Genomic DNA, 20,005 nt, shown 5'->3' with positions numbered 1-20,005 from the left:
ATGCTCTGTTGCCTGTGTCTATGTGCCTGTGGTACTGTCAGTGTGATCATGTGATGTATCTGACCCCAGGAATGTGTCAATAAAGTTTCCCCTTCCGGGGACAATGAATTCACGGTGTTCTTATTTCAATTTCCAGGAGTGTACATACACCCCTTCATCGTCTGTTAGGTGATCCACGTAGGGGTGTAACGGTTTCTGGACACGTACGTTAACTTTAACAGTTTGGTGAAAGGGCAATGTTACGATTTAGACACCAGACATTGCGCGTCAAACACCGATCTTGAGATTATTCACCGGCTGTTCAAAGATCTGTCGGAGATTTTCTTCATAGGTGACTACAGAGCACGTGGATGCGGGAATAGGAGGGCCAGATCCATTTGAGGATACAATATAACAATACCTTTTTTACTTCCTTTAGTTACTACAGCATAATATCATAATAGCACGGCACACTAGCATCAGCATACATATTTAGACTACAATATCCAGTTCTTAGCCGGTAATCTTTATTTAAATAAAACTTAACAATAAAATGAAAAACTAAAACTGACAATACATTAAATTTGTAGTTGGGGGCCATCGACGATTATCCCGTAAAATATAATACCCAATAACAAAAGCGTAAATTCTTAAGAAAAATAGAATATTTGTATATGAATGCCTCAATATAAAAGAAATCACTCTTATAACATGAATAAATAAACGTGGATAATGAAATCATACTTTAACTGAACTTACACTTCAGTTTTAAAAAAATATCATATTTCCATAAAAAAATAATCATCACGAGGATACAACTAATCCCTTGGCAAGGGGACTTTAAGCGTGACACAATTCCACAGCGCTTAAACCAATTCATCTCAGAGAAAAATGGAAAAAATAAAATCCTCCAAACAGCAATTTTAGTTTGTCTACTCTGCAGCCTGATGGGCCCAGTTGAATCAGTACCCTCTACTTCTTGTTATTTAAAATAGCATTGTTTACAGATAAAAATTTTCCTTAAGGAAGGCGATTTCTCATCAACATTGTGTCGGTTTACTACGGTCCCTTGAGAGGTTGTAGGCCACACTGACTGCTCCCCAACCTAAGGCAGCCTCGGACGCGACTCAGACAAACGAGTTAAACTGTACAACACAATGAAACTTCTTTATTAAATTTTTACTTAAACTGAAATAACTGGGAAGATGAAAGTCCTAAATATGATTTTACTTACACTGCTTAATGCTTACTCAATTTCTTAAACTGCTGAGTCAAGTTGACTATACTGTCTCTTTCTTATTCTTTATCATTTCAACACTGACCTACAGAATCTGCCCTGACTAATACAGAACTCCAACTTTTCCTATTCAGTAATTACTCACAATATTCAAGGATAACGCGATCTAACTGCTTTAAAATTGGTAACCTAACTTCAGATAATTAATAGAAAAGAATGGCCCTGAATTAGAAGAAATCCTAACAAACTATACATTTCATAAGTCAGTTACCTCAGAGAAATCTTCATTGCACAAACTACAGCGATGCTGCAAGCACCAATACTGCCAGCTAAATAAAATATTGAGGGCTCTAACTACTGATAGGCATGTGTTTAGCAATGGAAAGAGTTTGTTGCAGAGCAAACAATGTATTTACCTTAATAATGTGGCAACCAGTTCAAAAATTATGTAATCATCAGTAATAAATTTCCGTGACAGAGACACATTCAGACCGTCCGCTCGTGCTAATGCTTCAAACCTCCAACACTGCTAATTATCAATCTCTAACATCCATCATTGCTGACTACTCACTCCCATAACTGCTGGCCGTTCACCTCCCTCTGCAAGTCCGACCTGCCACGGAGTCTCCTACGCTGTCAGAGCTATTAATGCAGAGCACTACATAGCGCTGCCAACATACAACCACATAATCAGCCTACTTGCAACATGAAAAAAAAAAAAACCAATGAATTTATAGCCAAGCGTTGTGAGTCTTATGAAGTCGCCAACCATTGATTCAGCACTAAGCAAAGATAGCAATCACTGAATTGACCGATCAGAGAAACTAATTGTTTCGGTGAATACCACACTGCACATATTGTGGCTCATATAGACAAACTTTCAGACAAGGACGTGAAATTTAATTATGACTTGTCGGCTTCTGTCTTTCTTCTTTACATAACAGTGCAAATGGACAGCGTATTAGTATTTAACTGCACAACTCGAGTTATAGAACTATAGTTATTGTTAACTAACCTCACTAACGTGAAGTAGACAGATTTGAAATTTACAGTGTTTATGATGACACTTCCGAGATTGAACTTAGTTTAAGAATCACAAACAGGAGCTTAGCGTTTTTTACTGGCTTCGCGTTGAACCATTTTAAACGGTACGTGCCTGACACTCATTTTGAAGGCACAACTAACTGATTGTAGTATTGAACCGTGAATTTTCTTTCAAAATCTTCTCTTAAAGAATTTACTTTATTTACTAGCGATTCATGAAGAACATTAACACATTTCATCACACTAGGTGAGCGTGGAAGTAGTTGCCAGGGAGTAACTGATGGAAATGAAATTACCTTTGGGAATTTTATTCATGAAAGCCTTTTCAAAAACAGATTTAAAATTTATAAGCACCCTCGAAATATCAAGTTACAATTTTATTTAGAGGCAGACAGAACAATATTGACAGTATGAGCCTTCGGGTTGAGAACCTTGCCGCTCCCATTCAACACGGCCGTATTCACGACCGCTCACAAAGACTACACTGGTTGAAATCTGCAACACACCAGATTACTTTAAACTAAAAATTGTAACAACTCACACAAACACATTAACTATGCCCCCCGAAAGAGGGATGGAAGTAGTACAAACACACTAAGAAATTATTTACCACCGAAAGTGCAATTTGTTTTTAAAAGGACTCTTATGGTGGAAGGGTGGCAACTTTATAAAAGTGACTATTTAAATAAAACCCATAAAATTCAGACTTCATAAAATGTACAACTTGCTCTACATTACACATATACCGCCTCGCAAGATGATAGGCAAGATAAAAATATACTTCAGGAATTCGGCCTCTACACCTTAATTCTATAAATTCGTTAACACCGAATCCGTGCAAAGGTAAAAGCGTTCTGCATGCAGTTCGATCCCGTCATATATAGAATGCGAGAACTTGCGCACACGCGAGATACTCGGCATTGGAGCAACGTTGATTCTTTGAAGACGTAGCAACGACTGGGTCGGGAAAATAAATAGCCTGTGTTTTTTTACAAAGGATTTAGCCCAACATTCGCCTGCATCGACTCAGAGAAACCATGGGAAACCTAAATCCGAATATACGGACCGATATCTGAACCCTGCTCTACGCGTATGCTGAATCTGTTTACCTAATAACTGCACCACCGCAGTCGCTAATCTTAAACAGAAAACAATCGTAGCCATCTGCCTGACGGATGGATAATTTTTGTCTCTCGTACTTCAATTCTTTTACTTAAGTAAGACGGAAGATGGTAAATTTTTTGACACTGATAATGCGTGACGAAGTTCGCTGGTGGGAAGGAAGGTCCACTGTTATTTCGAAAAGGCCGATGCATTATGTCATATCCATAATCTTAGTTTTTGTTTTCTGTTTGCCACAACAAAATTTTCACGGGGAATGATAGGCTCGTGTTTAGCTTACTAATGAACGTTATGTGCTTTGGCTCTGATGGTTCAAATGCCTCTGAGCACTATGGGACTTAACTTCTGAGGTCATCAGTCCCCTGGAACTTAGAACTACTTTAACCTCACTAACCTAAGAACATCACACACATCCAACCCACAGCAAGATTCGAACCTGCGACCGCAGCGGTTGTGCGGTTCCAGACTGAAGCGCCTAGAACCGCTCGGCCAACCCGGCCGGCTGAGTATATGCTTTCCAATATGGATACCTTACTTCTTCGCGGATAGAGTAGCCTAAACTGGCGTGTTCTGTATGAAACTTAAGCTTATCTTGTCATACAAAATGTTCGAACGACTTGCGGGAATGTGTCTAGATGATATCTTCGACAACCGCCGATATTTCTATAGGTGTACACCCTGTCATTTTCGAGGCTCAAACGCAACGAGAGAACCTAGTACAGCGAAAATTTAAAACCTCGATGTGCAGAGCATATGCCAAAAGCCAACATACGCATACAAACACAGTAAACACTAGCGTAACCACACAACCACAGATGACCTCCAGTGATTAACGACAGTAAATACTAATTAGCAAGCGGTGACGTAGCATAAACTTTGTCCCTCTGTTGTTCGACCACGAAGAAAGAGCGATGTTAAAACAGAATGTAAGCAGAAACTGCCATCTTGCAATTGTTCTGTCACCTACATTGCTCCCATCAGCACCGTGGATGACCGGCTTACTGAGCATAGCGTTACACGCACTTACAACACCCGAGTAAATGTGCCCTAGCAGAACACTGCATGCGCGCTGGTCATCCTGTAGAATATAAAACTACGGAGATTCTGGCGTGCACTACAAGCTGTTGGGAGAGCGATATTAAGGAAATAGTTGAAATTAATTTAGCAGGTGACGTTATAAATACAGACGGAGGTTTTTACTTAAATATTAATTGGAATCCTGCTCTCTCTCTCTCCCTAGACAAACAACAGATGGGGAGCGTTAATGCTACTTCACCCGTTAGAAATTAATATTTATTGCCCCGCGGGGTACCCCGCGGTTGAGGCGCCTTCTCACGGTCCGTCCGGCTCCCCCCCCCCCCCCCCCTCCCCAGCGTAAGTTGTAAGTTAGTTTAAGTTAGATTACGTAGTGTGTAGCGTTATGGACCGATGACATCAGCAGTTTGGCCCCATAAGACCTTACCACAAATTTCCAAATATTTCAAATATTTGTTGTCGGTAACTTCCTATGTCAGTCATCTTTGGTTGAGTGGTGGCGCTGTAGTTTATCGGGTGTGCATGTATGCGTTGTCTTTCGGGATGTCCTCTGCATAACGAGGTTTTAAATTGTTGCACAACACGTACTTGTTGCAGTTTTGCCTTTAAGATGACAGGATGTGCACCTGTTGAATATCGGCGGTTTAAGAAGAAGACGTCATCCGGCGGTGTTCCTTGTGGCGTGTTATATTATTGACAATTCTCGACATAACTATTAACAACAAAGTAACCCCAAATGAAATAATGTTTTGGCTGCAATTTCTGTATCATGGTAAGTTGGTTCGCATCGCAAAGGTTCGCATTTGCAAAGGTTGAACCCGAAATTCACCGAAAAGATTCGGGAGGCTGACCAGGGATATCTTCAAGGTCGTTTGGTACAAGGGATCCGTGGTCTATGGTGGCTCGTTACGTTTCGTTTGGTTTCTTCCTCGATTTACAAGTGTGCTGATGATTTGGCCGATATGCACCTCGCTTGTGGGCTCACTGAGTGCTACGGAAGTGCTCCCTCATTGACGCTATTCTAAGCTTTTCCTGCAGCTACAGTAACCACATCACAGTACTTTTACATCATTTGAGGGTTGTTGCGTTACTCTGTGTATTGTGCGTTTCGATGATTGCATATTACAAAATTATTCACTCTTGTGAACGTGATTTTACAGGAGCAGTGACAACTGGGGTGATAGACCGCATAAATCATAAACACTTTATCACTCTTTAACGAGCTATCAGAGACCAAGTGTCCCTTATACCAAAATATTCAGAAAATATCCTCAACAACCACCGATATTTTATCGGTGGAGTAGGGTTCATACTGCGCATCAGCTGATCAGCAGCGCTCTGTAAAGGTGAACGTGCGACTGCCTGCAAACCCGCAACCCACCAAACAGAATCGATAGACGGGTGTCGTCTCCGAAGGCGTTCTCCACTTTGGCGTGTTACTCAGATCAGCCTAGCTTGATGTTCGATCTTGTTGAGGGAAAGATGGAAATTTGAAAGTGATTTCGTTCATTTGATGCTGACGAAATTCTCCAATCTCAGACGCACTCTGCATATGCCTGAGGGCGATGTCGTGTCTCATAAGCTACCGCCAACACAAGCACACTCGAGAGCCTCTTCACTGTTAGATCTCAGTAACAGTGAACAAAACGAAGTTATTGTGAGATAATCAAAATAAAATATTCCATCCTATATTCTTAAAGAGTTGTATGGGGCATGCAACACTGGCGAAAACATAGTCGACGAGAATGAATTGACAATTCTTCTACGATTCCATGTTGAACTCTGAGGATGAGCAAATAGGTCTCTGTTACTAGAGAGAAGTATTCAGTAGAATGGTTGAAGTCGAGCTGGTTATTATTCTGAATATTAAATTGCGTAATAGGCTCAGAGACGCTATTGTTAGAAACAAGTAAATGAAACAACGGTACTTCCTCCTATCCTGTGGAGGTGTAAAGCACTCAAACGCTCGGCGAACGAACTCTGCTCGGTCATATTATTCTTTTTATAATTGGGTGATGTAGCAGTTTACTAAATACTCAGTAACCGCTCCCCTTCCCCCCCCCCCCCACCCCTCTCCCGCCATTCTTTAAAGTGTCGAGCGTCATTCTTCTTGATGCTGGAGTTTTGTTGCGTGAACAACTCAATGTAGTAAGCGATAAACTATTTTTCTCTTCAATGTTTTCTGTGGATGTGTTAAGCGTTTGGTGAAAGGTTATCCCTCTTAATGAGTAGATGATAAAAGCATTTTAAATTTTTAAATTCGGCAAATAAAGTAGCAGAGTACAAAAAACACGAAAAAGTAGCCAATAAACATCAGACTCAGAGAAATACAATGTAAAACATGACTTAATTCAGTAATCTATGACCCAAGAAAAGATGAAGTCTGATTAAAATATGCTGAAGCATAAAATGCGCTCTGCAATAAAGAAATCTGCTGTGGTCGCACAATGGCTTACAACGTGTACCGCTGTTTGCAGCGGGCTTGTAAAGACGGAGTGTTGCAGGTTAAACCCGTGGACATAGGTGTCTTCAGGGACTGAGCATTAACTCAAGTGGACAGAGATGGCGAGGAATATCGTCCGTGTCCTTCCTAGAAGTAACATTCCAGCATTGGGTTATTAGTGGGTGCATCTCGAATGTTAGCTTCACGTATTTTCCAGTGTCTACAACTGCCTCTACACTCCGCAAGCCTCAGCACAATGCTCGACGTAGGGGCGTAGCACAAAATTTTCCGTCCATTCCAGTTCCGTTCGTAAACCACTTTCGATAAGTCTGTGTATTCGCTTTTCGGTTATTTTCCTGTGCTTGTGATTGGGTCAGATGAAAAACCAGCATATCTGCGATCGTGTGTGGGCTTAGGCCCAGAGGGATGAGGGAATAAAAGGATAGGCCTTATGCGGTCGCAGGTTCGAATCCTGCCTCGGGCATGGATGTGTGCGATGTCCTTAGGTTAGTTAGGTTTAAGTAGTTCTAAGTTCTAGGGGACTAATGACCACAGATGTTGAGTCTCATAGTGCTCAGAGCCATTTGAACCAATTTGATAGGCCTTATGAAACCTAAAAACCTAATATTACACGCAGCTGTTTGTTTTTTATTATAGCTGTTGGTTTACACATCATCCCGGTATCTGCCTATAGCAGAGCACAGTATGAAACGAATATAAAAGCCCAATCAGTTATATGTAGGTGGTACGAATTATCACAAAAGATCAAATTTGATCACATGTCATAGTATACATCAGTATGGCAATCCACATAATTAATGCTCCCTATGTAGTAGTCAAAATCTGCAGAACCAAACAGGTATCCTAGCACAAGAGGTGGGGGTCTCAAATTTGAAGTCATACTTGTAACTGATAATCACCTAAACTGAAACGTATCAAAGAGATTCCAGCCACAGATGTTTTTTATGAGAAACAAATCAGACAATAGATATAACTAACGCTTTTTCATGCATTGAGTGTTAAAAGATATTACAGCATGGTACATAAAACACTAACTGTATCATAAGAAGAGAGCAAAAATGTCACCATAAAATTACAAGTCAGTTACTGACGAGTGCAACGAAAAAGAAAAATAGTAACATCTCAGGAGCAATTATGTATTCTGTTCTATATTATTCTTACGTTTCACACCTTTAGAGTTTTTTTTTGGGTAGTTTATATGAGTAGTAATGTAATTGATAACTCTTCATGAAACGACCGTTACTGTAATCTTGACAGGAACTAGTCCGTGATGCATGACTGCGTTTGAAGCTGAGGATCTAGGTAGTGTCTGGCTCGAACTCTACGTCCATACTCTGCAAACAACTGTCTGGTGCATGGCAGAGGGCACTTCCCTATGGGAGTGTGTTGAAAATGTTGTTGCTGATGTTGTATATTAATGACATTACACACGTTGTTAATAGTAACATCAGACGTTTTGCAGATTACGCAATGAAGTAGAATGAACAACTCTACAAATATTTGCCCAAACCTTGATAAGATTTCCAAGTGGTGCGAAGATTATTAATTTGATTTAACTGTTCACAGCTTAAAATACGAGGGTATTCAAGAAGTAACGGAACACATTTTCTTTTCTGAAAGCAGTTTGGTGTATACGGGATTCCAATACACTACATTATTCCCCACTCTTCTGGCTATTTTTCAACATAATCTCCGTTCAATGAGACGGCCTCGTGTCACCTGATTGGAAGGGCCTGTATGCCCTATGATACCACTGTACTGGTCGACGTCGGAACGAACGTGTTGCTGCATCAGTAACCCCCCCCCCCCCCCTCCAGCATCCACGTACTGTTTCCCGCGGATTGCATCCTTCGTTGGGCCAAACGGATGGAAGTTGAAAGGTGCGAGATACGGCCTTTACTTGAATGAGGAAGGACAGTCCAATTAAGTTTTGTGAGCTCCCCTTGGCTGCGCAGACTTTTGTGAGGCCTTGCGTTCTAATGGAGAAAGAGAAGTTCGTTTAAAGTTTCGCGGTGACTTCTACTGAGAGTATCCGCACGTTCCTACATTGCAGTAGTCACAGCTGTATAGGGCCAGCCGGCATTGGAATGATGACAGACATCTCGACCAATGACTCATCGTGCTTTTGTTCACTGCTAGTTCGCCTATGAATATCTGCGATGCTCTGCTTTTCCACCAAAAGAAACTCGATGACAGCTCTGTTACAGACGCCATTTTGGAGACTACATACAGCGCCGCCACCTATCAAAACTTCATGAAACTATAGAGACTGAAGCGAGAATATGCCACGGTGTCCCATAACCGAAACTGGCCGAGAAAAGAAATTGTTGCGCTATTTGTTGAACACCCCTCGTACCTTCTGGGAGGCACTTCACAGTGGTTCCTCTCAACTAGACTGGTCATATAACATGGATTTGTAGCTCTTTAGAAGGTGAAAAAGTGGTTGTGGGACTGGATGCAAATGCGAAGTTTCAACTGTGACACAGCGGATAACTTGATGAAAACGATAGTCTCTAGAAGATTTAATCAGTGAATTAAATTTAGGCCTGGTAAACTGTTCAAGTCCGATACCTGTTTACTCAACTAAGGCAGGAATAAAATCAAATACTGATGTAACACTAGTCGGCCATGAAGCCGCCAAGAAAACAGATCAGTGGAAGTTCGCGGACAGTGTTAGTGTCAGTGACAATAATGTTAGTTTATTTCTCCTATGTAGAGAAGCCGTAATTTTGCCGTAGGTGTAATGGTACTTGAATTATGTAACCATTACGGCACCTCAACTCAACCTCTCGATACCAGCAATATTCTACTGTGTTTTTGTAAAGTAGTTAACATATTTCTGAGACAACATTCAGATTTGATTTCATTAATGTACAGGTACTGTCATACATCGATATGTTTATGTTGCAATGATATTATTCTTATGTGTATTCTTTCTTTTATCACTATGATCTTTGACGTACTTGTAACTCTGATTTTTGGGCGCGTAAGCGATTATTAGTTAGTTAGTTAGAGAGTCGGACCTTGAGAAGGTCAAGTCTTGGACGTCATGTTGAAAAGACGCATACTGTAGTCAGCTAATAAAATGTGAACTTTAGCAGTGAGGAAGATATTTTCAAGTATGTTTTGTGTTGTGAAGTGATGTTTTGTGTGTTACGTGATATTGCAGCAAAAGTAATAAAAAAGAAGTGTAACTTAAATTCGGAGTGCCGATTACTTTTTTACATCACCATTGTCCTGCAAAAGTGTAATCTTCAAGAATAGTTTGTTAAGCGCATCTACAAAACTTTTGAATATAGCAGAATAAAACCTAGGCCTGTTTGCATCCGAGCTTGGAATCATCACCACCTAGATTTTCGACGATTGAGCCATGATTTTACAACGAGAGCAGCGTGGGAAACACGAAACGATAACTGCCTAGTTTATTTATTATTACATGAAATGACTTTATTAACTGTGCTCTAATGACACCTGCCACATAATATAACTTTGTTGTTGCCCGAAAATGCAGTATTTAGCAGCGTGAGCAACACCACAGTCATTATTAAATTTTGACCTTTGTTGTGGTAGGGTTGTTAGAGTAGGACTGGTTTTCTCAGTACAACTACAAGAAGGCAGACTGGGAGTTGCTCCAAGGGAGTGCAGTCCTCTAGAACTGGATGACACTTTTGATGCTGGTGGAGCCGCAACGGTAATTTTAGGGCCAATTATACGCGCAATAACGGTTGTCGTGCCCTGGCGTCCGACCGGCGCCATGGACTGCGGAACTCGTCGAACTTCGTCAGTCCGCGTGCAGAGCACAAAGATGATACCAGATATCACTGAACCAGGAAAATAGAGAATATACATTAAATGTGCTCAGAGATCTTCGGCAAAGATACAAGGAAACAATAACTGAAATCCGAAGGGCAAGTGGGAGAGATTTGTGCAAGACCAGCTCGCACGAGTTCCATGGGGAACGCCACAAAAGGTGGTTCGTGGGAAAATAAGGGCACCTACAGTTATGGCATCAGTAGGAATTCCTGGCCAGCAGTCGTTGACAAGTGCAAGGCAATAACGATCAAGGTACTGCTGGATGTCCTGTTTCCGGACGATTGCCTAGAACAGGACAATGCGGCGCAAGCCCAGATCACACTGTCCTTGGAGACACAATACGTAAACGAAACGCCAGTTTATCCCTTTTCGTCCCTAGAAGTAGCGCAGAAAATAGTTAAAATGAAAACCACAAACTCTCCAGGGACCCGATGGTATCCCCGTCGAGGTTCTTTAAATCGTTGCAAACAAAATAGCAGCAACTCTGACCAGGTTGTACAACAAATGGCTGGGATTGCGGCAATTCCCTGAAATTTGGAAGCAGGTAAAGGCGGTAATTCTAAGAAATAGGACAGGGACCCACGCGAATTCAAATCTTACAGGCCTATATGTCCGTTAGATACGTTACGAAAGACTTTCGACAAATTGCTCTGTTCACGATTGGCAAATCATTGGGAACTATCAGATATGTAAGGGTGACCTTTCGACTTTCGTCAGGAGTGTTCCACAGAGGACGCCATCAATCTGGCAGCCGAATTTCTCTCCTCGTTTACCTGCTCGTACCTCCTAGGCGTAATGGTAGCTATGTATGGTGCCTTTGACAACCTGTGGTGGCCGGTATTATTCTCTCGTTTGCGGGAGATACGGCGCCCAGGTCCGCTGTACGCTTGTCTGAGGCATTACTGTGTGAAATCTTATGGGACTTAACTGCTAAGGTCATCAGTCTCTAAGCTTACACACTACTTAAGTATCCTAAGGACAAACACACACATACCCATGCCCGAGGGAGGACTCGAACCTCCGCCGGGACCAGCCGCACAGTCCATGACTGCAGCGCCCTAGACCGGTCGGCTAATCCCGCGCGGCCATTACTGTGTAAAACGGGCGGTACAGGTAACGTCCCCGGATACAGCTGTTACGAAGAATGTCACCGAAGGATGTACCCAGGACTCAGTATGCGGCCCTGTCGAACATAGGGCCACTGCTGTAGTCTCTGCAGGAAGAAGCATCGATATTGGGGCCGTGTCCTATGCCGATGATCTGTTGTTCCTGGTGCAGGGCAACAGTAGAGTACAGTTGGAAGATAGGTGCAGGACCGCAATAAGTATCTTAATGGACCATGGTAATCGAACAAAAATGACAGTAGCACCTCATTAGTCATGTTACATCTTGCTAAAGGGGAAACGGGCTAGAGACCCCACAGAATAAATGAAGGTGTAGTCCACCGCGAAAAAGTTTCTAGATATCCGGGAGTATACCTGGATGAGGGATGGAACTTTGGAGCACATATCGAGCAAGTAGGTATAAAAGCTCCAGCGGTGAAGCACAAGCTGATTAGTACAGGGGTGCGATGATTTCATCTCTGTTCTCATACTATCAAGCTATATCACGTAAACATAATGGCTTCGAGGGTGAGCTACGGCCCCAGCCTATGGGCCCACAGCTTGGGAGGCCATTCATGACTTAAGAAGAATACGACGCAACATACTTACAAGATCGATTGGGCCTTTGTGACATCGCCGGCTTACGATCTACTGGTCATTATGTTCTTCTGGCCAGCGAATCTGACGATTCTTCAAAGAGCCGCGAGTTACTGATTAAAGAAGGGAAACGGTGAAACAGTAGAGGACGTTATGGGGAAATATTTGACAAGTAAAAGAGAAATAAAAAATGAAGTAATTAATGTTTGGCAAGAGCAGCAGAACAACTCGGATACTACAAGAAGTAGTCATGCAGTCTTCCCAGATATAAGAGAAAGGCTTAGACTAAAATACCTTCAGCCCAGCAAAGGGACAGTGCATCTTCTTACAGGACATGGCCCCTACCCTATGTATTTTCACAGGATAGGGAGAACGGAATCAGAAGGCTGCGACTCTGGGGCCAATCCATGTACGCCAGAACATTTGTTATTTGACTGCTCTGTTCTCACTGAAGTCACAGAAGTGACACGAGAAACGTAACTACACATGATATAAGACAACGTAATAGATTAGCTAGCAAGTTCTCAAAACACACGCAGACTTTATACATACTGAACCAAAACAAACAGCTCTCTGAATACGGAAAAGTCACGAGGGTGGAGTACCACGCCGAGGTGCGCGCTGGATGCTCCCCTCGCGTCTACGACGGGACCGTGAGATCGACGGAATGCCGTCGGGTGGACTGGCTGTGTGCACAGCGCTGGACAGGATGCCTTGGACTGAATCCTCCGTCGAGTTGGTGGCGCCTCTTATTCTTTCTGAAATATTAGAAATAGGGGGCTCTTAGTAATGCGCCGGCCGAAGTGGCCGTCCGGTTCTAGGCGCTGCAGTCAGGAACCGCGAGACCGCTACGGTCGCAGGTTCGAATCCTGCCTCGGGCAGGGATGTGTGTGATGTTCTTAGGTTAGTTAGGTTTAACTAGCTCTAAGTTCTAGGGGACTAATGACCTCAGAAGTTGAGTCCCATAGTGCTCAGAGCCATTTGAACCTTTTTTTTTTTAGTAATGTAGTAATAGAAATTAGTTAATAGAGCGCTTATGTAGGATAGTAATGGTGATGGGAAATGTTGGAAAAAATGGGAACTTAAGGCAGTGGTTGTACCTAATTAGTAGCCGGCCCTCGCCCCCGCCATTACGCACAAACAAGTTTAGCTTGTCAAGACAAAGTAGGCAGGGAGGAAATTTGTAAAGTATCGTAGTTGTAATGTGGTCTTTGCAAAGCAAGAATAAAGTTGTAATTGTAATGTAAGCTAGAACCATTGTAAAGATAGTAAGTAAATTATGGTTTGTTGATTTTACAGCCCATACATGTAATTAGGGATAGACCTTAATTGTAAGAAATCATGAAAAAAAGAGTTCTAGAAACTTTGTAACTGTAGAGTTTGACGGTATATTTGGCGTCTATTTTCAAGACTCTTGCAGTTCGAGTCCTCCAGCGTCTCCATGGCGCTGGAACTTCCCTTTTGGGAAGGGCGGGCGTTACGGCTGTCCGCAGCTCGTGGTCGTGCGGTAGCGTTCTCGCTTCCCACGCCCGGGTTCCCGGGTTCGATTCCCGGCGGGGTCAGGGATTTTCTCTGCCTCGTGATGACTGGGTGTTGTGTGATGTCCTTAGGTTAGTAAGGTTTAAGTAGTTCTAAGTTCTAGGGGACTGATGACCATAGCTGTTAAGTCCCATAGTGCTCAGAGCCATTTGAACCATTTCGTTACAGCTGCCCTAACATTTGGCGAATTTGTTTAGATAAGTTGCAATCTATCTAGAAAGTCTAAAACTGCAGGTTGTGCAGTTACGCTACCACCATACCTGCCTGTGTGATGTCCTTAGGTTAGTAAGGTTTAAGTAGTTCTAAGTTCTAGGGGACTGATGACCATAGCTGTTAAGTCCCATAGTGCTCAGAGCCATTTGAACCATTTCGTTACAGCTGCCCTAACATTTGGCGAATTTGTTTAGATAAGTTGCAGTCTATCTAGAAAGTCTAAAACTGCAGGTTGTGTAGTTACACTACCACCATACCTGCCTGATTTTTTCAGCACCTAAACATAATCAATAAGTCGAAGAACAACCAAGTGGCCATTGTGGCCGACTGGGCAAGGCGTAATGATCACACAGCTATAAAGAGGTAAATAAATTGAGAAAACTGATTTTAAATCCGAAGATGTAGTATATTGAGGGAATGAAGTACTTATTTACGGTGGAAATCAAATCGCATTGAAATGTTGAGCTACGTTTCCGTGCTTGCAATTCAAAATTTTCTTTTGCTTTAATAGGTAAAAATGTTTCGCTACAATCGTGGCATCCCCAGCATTTTCTTTTTTACTCTTCTTTTATTTTACATTGCGTGTAGCAGATACAGGACAGACACAGTCTCTATATATAAAAGGCAATGTTACCACCAACTGATTCACACACTGACTCACTGTGTTGATTCTATACTGTAGGCGTCGTTTAAGTAAGGGATGAATGTTCTTTTTTTTAAAAAAAACATGTCGCTATTAAGTCAATTTTGAAGCTAGACCTACAAAAATCGGTGTTGGTTTCTCGCTCAGAAGTAATGAAATGCGTGCTTCAACATTTCATTGAAATGTAGCCCTTATGGGGAAAAATAGCGGGTGAAAGTCTTTTTGAAAATAAATTATTATTAAAGAAGTACTAAAGTATTTTTAGATCTAGATCTATGAAAATTAGTATTTGTAAAAAATACGTGTTCCAGTGTCTTTAGAAATTCAGCCCCTAAGGAGACATTTATCAAATTTTTCATTATGAAAGCATTTTAAACTAAAATCTATGAAAATTTGATTTTGGCTTCTTTTTCAGAAATAAAAAAATTCGTGTTTCACTATTTTTGGAAACTGAACCCTGCAAAATTGTTTTTCTATATTTATTGGCAATGACGTGTTTCGGCCTCGTGAGGCATCATCGAATTAACGTAAGAAGTAATGTGGTAAGGCAATATGCGTCCTTTAATGGCAGCACATATTATTTACCTGATCATGATAGGATAATGTTTCCTCAGAATTTTTATCTTAATGCCATGTGCTTGCGTTAAAGGCCGTTCTTACGTTGATCTGATGGTGCCCGACAAGGGCTAGACGCGTCTTGCCAATGAACACACTACTGGCCATTAAAATTGCTACACCACGAAGATGACGTGCTACAGACGAGAAATTTAACCGACAGGAAGAAGATGCTGTGATATGCAAATGATTAGCTTTTCAGAGCATTCACACCTACAACGTGCTGACATGAGGAAAGTTTCCAACCGACTTCTGATACACAAACAGCAGTTGACCGGCGTTGTCTGGTGAAACGTTGTTGTGATGCCTCGTGTAAGAAGGAGAAATGCGTACCATCACGTTTCCGACTTTGGTAAAGGTCGAATTGTAGCCTATCGTGATTGCAGTATATCGTGTCGCGACATTGCTGCTCACGTTGGTCGAGATCCAATGACTGTTAGCAGAATATCGAATCGGTGGGTTCAGGAGGGTAATACGGAACGCCGTGCTGGATCCCAACGGCCTCGTATCACTGGCAGTAGAGATGACAGGCATCTTATGCGCATGGCTGTAACGGATCGTGCAGCCACGTCTCGATCCCTGAGTCAACAGATGGGGACGTTTGCAAGACAACAACCATCTGCACGAACAGTTCGACGACGTTTGCAGCAGCATGGACTATCAGCTCGGAGACCGTGGCTGCGGTTACCCTTGACGCTGCATCACAGACAGGAGCGCCTGTGATGGTGTACTCAACGACGAACCTGGGTGCACGAATGGCAAAACGTCATTTTTCCGGATGAATCCAGGTTCTGTTTACAGCATCATGATGGTCGCATCCGTGTTTGGCGACATCGCGGTGAACGCACATTGGGAGCGTGTATTCGTCATCGCCATACTGGCGTATCACCCGGCGTGATGGTATGGGGTGCCATTGGTTACACGTCTCGGTCACCTCTTGTTCGCATTGACGGCACTTTGAACAGTGAACGTTACATTTCAGATGTGTTACGACCCGTGGCTCTACCCTCCATTCGATCCCTGCGAAACCCCACATTTCAGCAGGATAATTGCACGACCGCATGTTGCAGGTCCAGTACGGGCCTTTCTGGATACAGAAAATCTTCGACTGCTGCCCTGGCCAGCACATTCTCCAGATCTCTCACCAACTGTAAACGTCTGGTCAATGACGGCCGAGCAACTGGCTCGTCACAATACGCCAGTTGCTACTCTTGATGAACTGTGGTATCGTGTTGAAGATGCAATGGCAGGTCAGGTGTACCTGTACATGCCATCCAAGCTCTGTGTGACTCAATGCCCAGGCGTATCGAGGCCCTTATAACGGCCAAAGGTGGTTGTTCTGGGTACTGATTTCTCAGGATCTATGCACCCAAATTGCGTGAAAATGTAATCACATGTGAGTTCTAGTATAATATATTTGTCCAATGAATACCCGTTTATCATCTGCTGTTCTTCTTGGTGTAGCAATTTTAATGGCCAGAAGTGTAAATAAATGTACGTTCGGTATGGCTATCCCTGAGAAGCCTCTGACAGCCGTGTGTTATTGTCCCCGCAGGCCTGGTGCTGGGCGGCGGGCTGCGCGCGTGGCTGGAGCAGATGGGCCGCCTGCGGCTGTCGCAGCTGCTGGAGATGTACTACTCGCCGCGCGGCGTCGTGCTGGACGCCCAGGGGCAGCTGAGGGCCTGCCAGCGCTCCGGCGTGCTCTCCGCCGCGGGCTACGGCCTGCGCCTGCGCAACGAGGTCAGCCTCCTCCACTGTGCTCCCCTCGCGAGGAGAACACGACCAGCGTGATTACCCAGAAACTTCGCTCAGTGGAAGAGGGGTTAAAATAAGTTAACACGTGGCTCTGCTCTCTGCTTATCCGTAGGTATTTCATCGTTTCTGAGAAAACGGCGGTCAAAGCTTTCGAGGTAGTTTATATGTCATTCAGCGAGCGACTAGTACAACCAATGCCGTAGCACAATGGCTAGAGCAGCGATTTCACACTTGTGCACCTCGTATTCATTACTTTCATTTTAATTACCATGAAATTACAACCCCTAGCTGCTTACAGACGTTGACATATGTCAATGGGGACAGATGCAAATGTGTGCCCCGAGCGGGACTCGAACCCGGGATCTCCTGCTTACATGGCAGACGCTCTATCCATCTGAGACATCGAGGACACAGAGGGTATTGCGACTGCACGGATTTATCTCTGGCACGCCTCCCGCGAGACTCACATTCTCAACGTATTGTCCCGCACTACATTCGTAGTGCCCCCGCCCATTATACTCATTACTCGCGGCGCGTTGCCGATTCCCGTAAGAGTTCGGGCACTGTTTTTGCATCCGCACAGAAGAAGAAGATGGTCAAGTGGCCGGTGGGCCTTAGCTATCTATATATATATATATATATATATATATATATATATATATATATATATATACTTTCATTTTAGTTTTTCATTATCTACCCATGTCCGTAGAAGATTCCTCAACGAATGTTTTCCAATAAACAGGATGAATCACCTAAAACTTGCACCGCAAATATTACGGAAATTGAAAGTGCTCGTAATGTGCAGTTTTCCTAGAATGGATTGGTAGTCAGGGACTCGTACTGTTAGCCATTTGATAGATTACAGTACTGCTTTAAAGTGTACCTTTTGTGCGAACATACACATTTTTAAGTGGAACTATGCCCCTTGACATCAACAACTAAAGTAGGATAAATTAGAATGTCTGTGGTGTTTGTTGCAGGGTTATGTACGAGTCATTTACGAGATGTGGTATTTTGTAAAATTTCCATACCGACACTTGTTTGTGCCATTCAACCTGCGTAGTTGCTAGGTGCGATGTTGTTATTTTCGCTTACAGTGCGCTTGTGTGTTCCCTGAGTGCACTGCGACTTGTTACTCGGTTAGGAAAATTGGAAATTTGTGGTAAGTTCTACGGGGCCAAACTGCTGAGGTCATCGGTCGCTAGACTTACACACTACTTAATCTAACTTAAACTAACTTACGCTAAGGACAACACGCACACCCATGCCCGGGGAAGTTACTCAGTTAGTGTGTGACAGTCCAAGCACCAGGTGGTGAGTGGACAATGGGATTTACCACCGCAGAAAAAGCCGACATGCTCATGTTGTGTGGAGAGAGTAAGAAAAACGAAATTTGTTCTTGTACGGTGTATGCGGCAAGATATCTGAATAGACGTCAACAATCTCGGCTATTACACAGCAACCTCTTCAACCATTTACGTGAAGGTCGTAGTGCAACAAGTTGACAGTGTAACACAAGGAAACAAGTGACGATGGAAAAGGAGGAAATTCGTGTACTCGGTGCTGTCGGAATTGATCCACACGTCAGCTCCTGCGCAATCGCACGAGGAAGTGACACGAGTCAGTCAAGTGTTCTGCGCATAGGTTGCATCCCTACCACATCTCCCTCCATGAACAGCTGCATGGAAACTATTATGAGACTCAGGGACATTAAGTCAGGATACTCCAGATGTATCATGTATATTGTTTAGTGGCGAAACCACATTTACCAAACACGGCCAGGTAAACAGCCGAAACATCCAGTGTTCGTCTGTTGACACTCCCCTTTTGTTTCGTTAGCTGGAACGTTAGTGTCCATGGAGTGTAAACGTGTTGTGTAGGGTAGTAAACCATCAGCTCATAGGCTCGCTTTTCATACACTCCTGGAAATTGAAATAAGAACACCGTGAATTCATTGTCCCAGGAAGGGGAAACTTTATTGACACACTGACAGAACCACAGGCACATAGACACAGGCAACAGAGCATGCACAATGTCGGCACTAGTACAGTGTATATCCACCTTTCGCAGCAATGCAGGCTGCTATTCTGCCATGGAGACGATCGTAAAGATGCTGGATGTAGTCCTGTGGAACGGCTTGCCATGCCATTTCCACCTGGCGCCTCAGTTGGACCAGCGTTCGTGCTGGACGTGCAGACCGCGTGAGACGACGCTTCATCCAGTCCCAAACATGCTCAATGGGGGACAGATCCGGAGATCTTGCTGGCCAGGGTAGTTGACTTACACCTTCTAGAGCACGTTGGGTGGCACGGGATACATGCGGACGTGCATTTTCCTGTTGGAACAGCAAGTTCCCTTGCCGGTCTAGGAATGGTAGAACGATGGGTTCGATGACGGTTTGGATGTACCGTGCACTATTCAGTGTCCCCTCGACGATCACCAGTGGTGTACGGCCAGTGTAGGAGATCGCTCCCCACACCATGATGCCGGGTGTTGGTCCTGTGTGCCTCGGTCGTATGCAGTCCTGATCGTGGCGCTCACCTGCACGGCGCCAAACACGCATACGACCATCATTGGCACCAAGGCAGAAGCGACTCTCATCGCTGAAGACGACACGTCTCCATTCGTCCCTCCATTCACGCCTGTCGCGACACCACTGGAGGCGGGCTGCACGATGTTGGGGCGTGAGCGGAAGACGGCCTAACGGTGTGCGGGACCGTAGCCCAGCTTCATGGAGACGGTTGCGAATGGTCCTCGCCGATACCCCAGGAGCAACAGTGTCCCTAATTTGCTGGGAAGTGGCGGTGCGGTCCCCTACGGCACTGCGTAGGACCCTACGGTCT

At 43.6% G+C, this 20,005-nt stretch overlaps 1 protein-coding gene across 1 annotated transcript in view; it reads left to right on the top strand.

Annotated features, from left to right (window-relative positions):
* LOC124594651 overlaps nucleotides 1-20,005 on the top strand; it is a 307,403-nt gene that overhangs the window by 52,483 nt on the left and 234,915 nt on the right. Inside the window, exon 3 of the mRNA XM_047133021.1 lies at nucleotides 16,960-17,144. Within this exon, the coding sequence (XP_046988977.1) occupies nucleotides 16,960-17,144 (185 nt within the window). The remainder of the gene's footprint in view (nucleotides 1-16,959; nucleotides 17,145-20,005) is intronic.

This window comes from Schistocerca americana, chromosome 2 (assembly GCF_021461395.2).
Source record: "Schistocerca americana isolate TAMUIC-IGC-003095 chromosome 2, iqSchAmer2.1, whole genome shotgun sequence".
NCBI lineage: Eukaryota > Metazoa > Arthropoda > Insecta > Orthoptera > Acrididae > Schistocerca > Schistocerca americana.
This window is presented reverse-complemented; position numbering and strand designations above follow the sequence as displayed.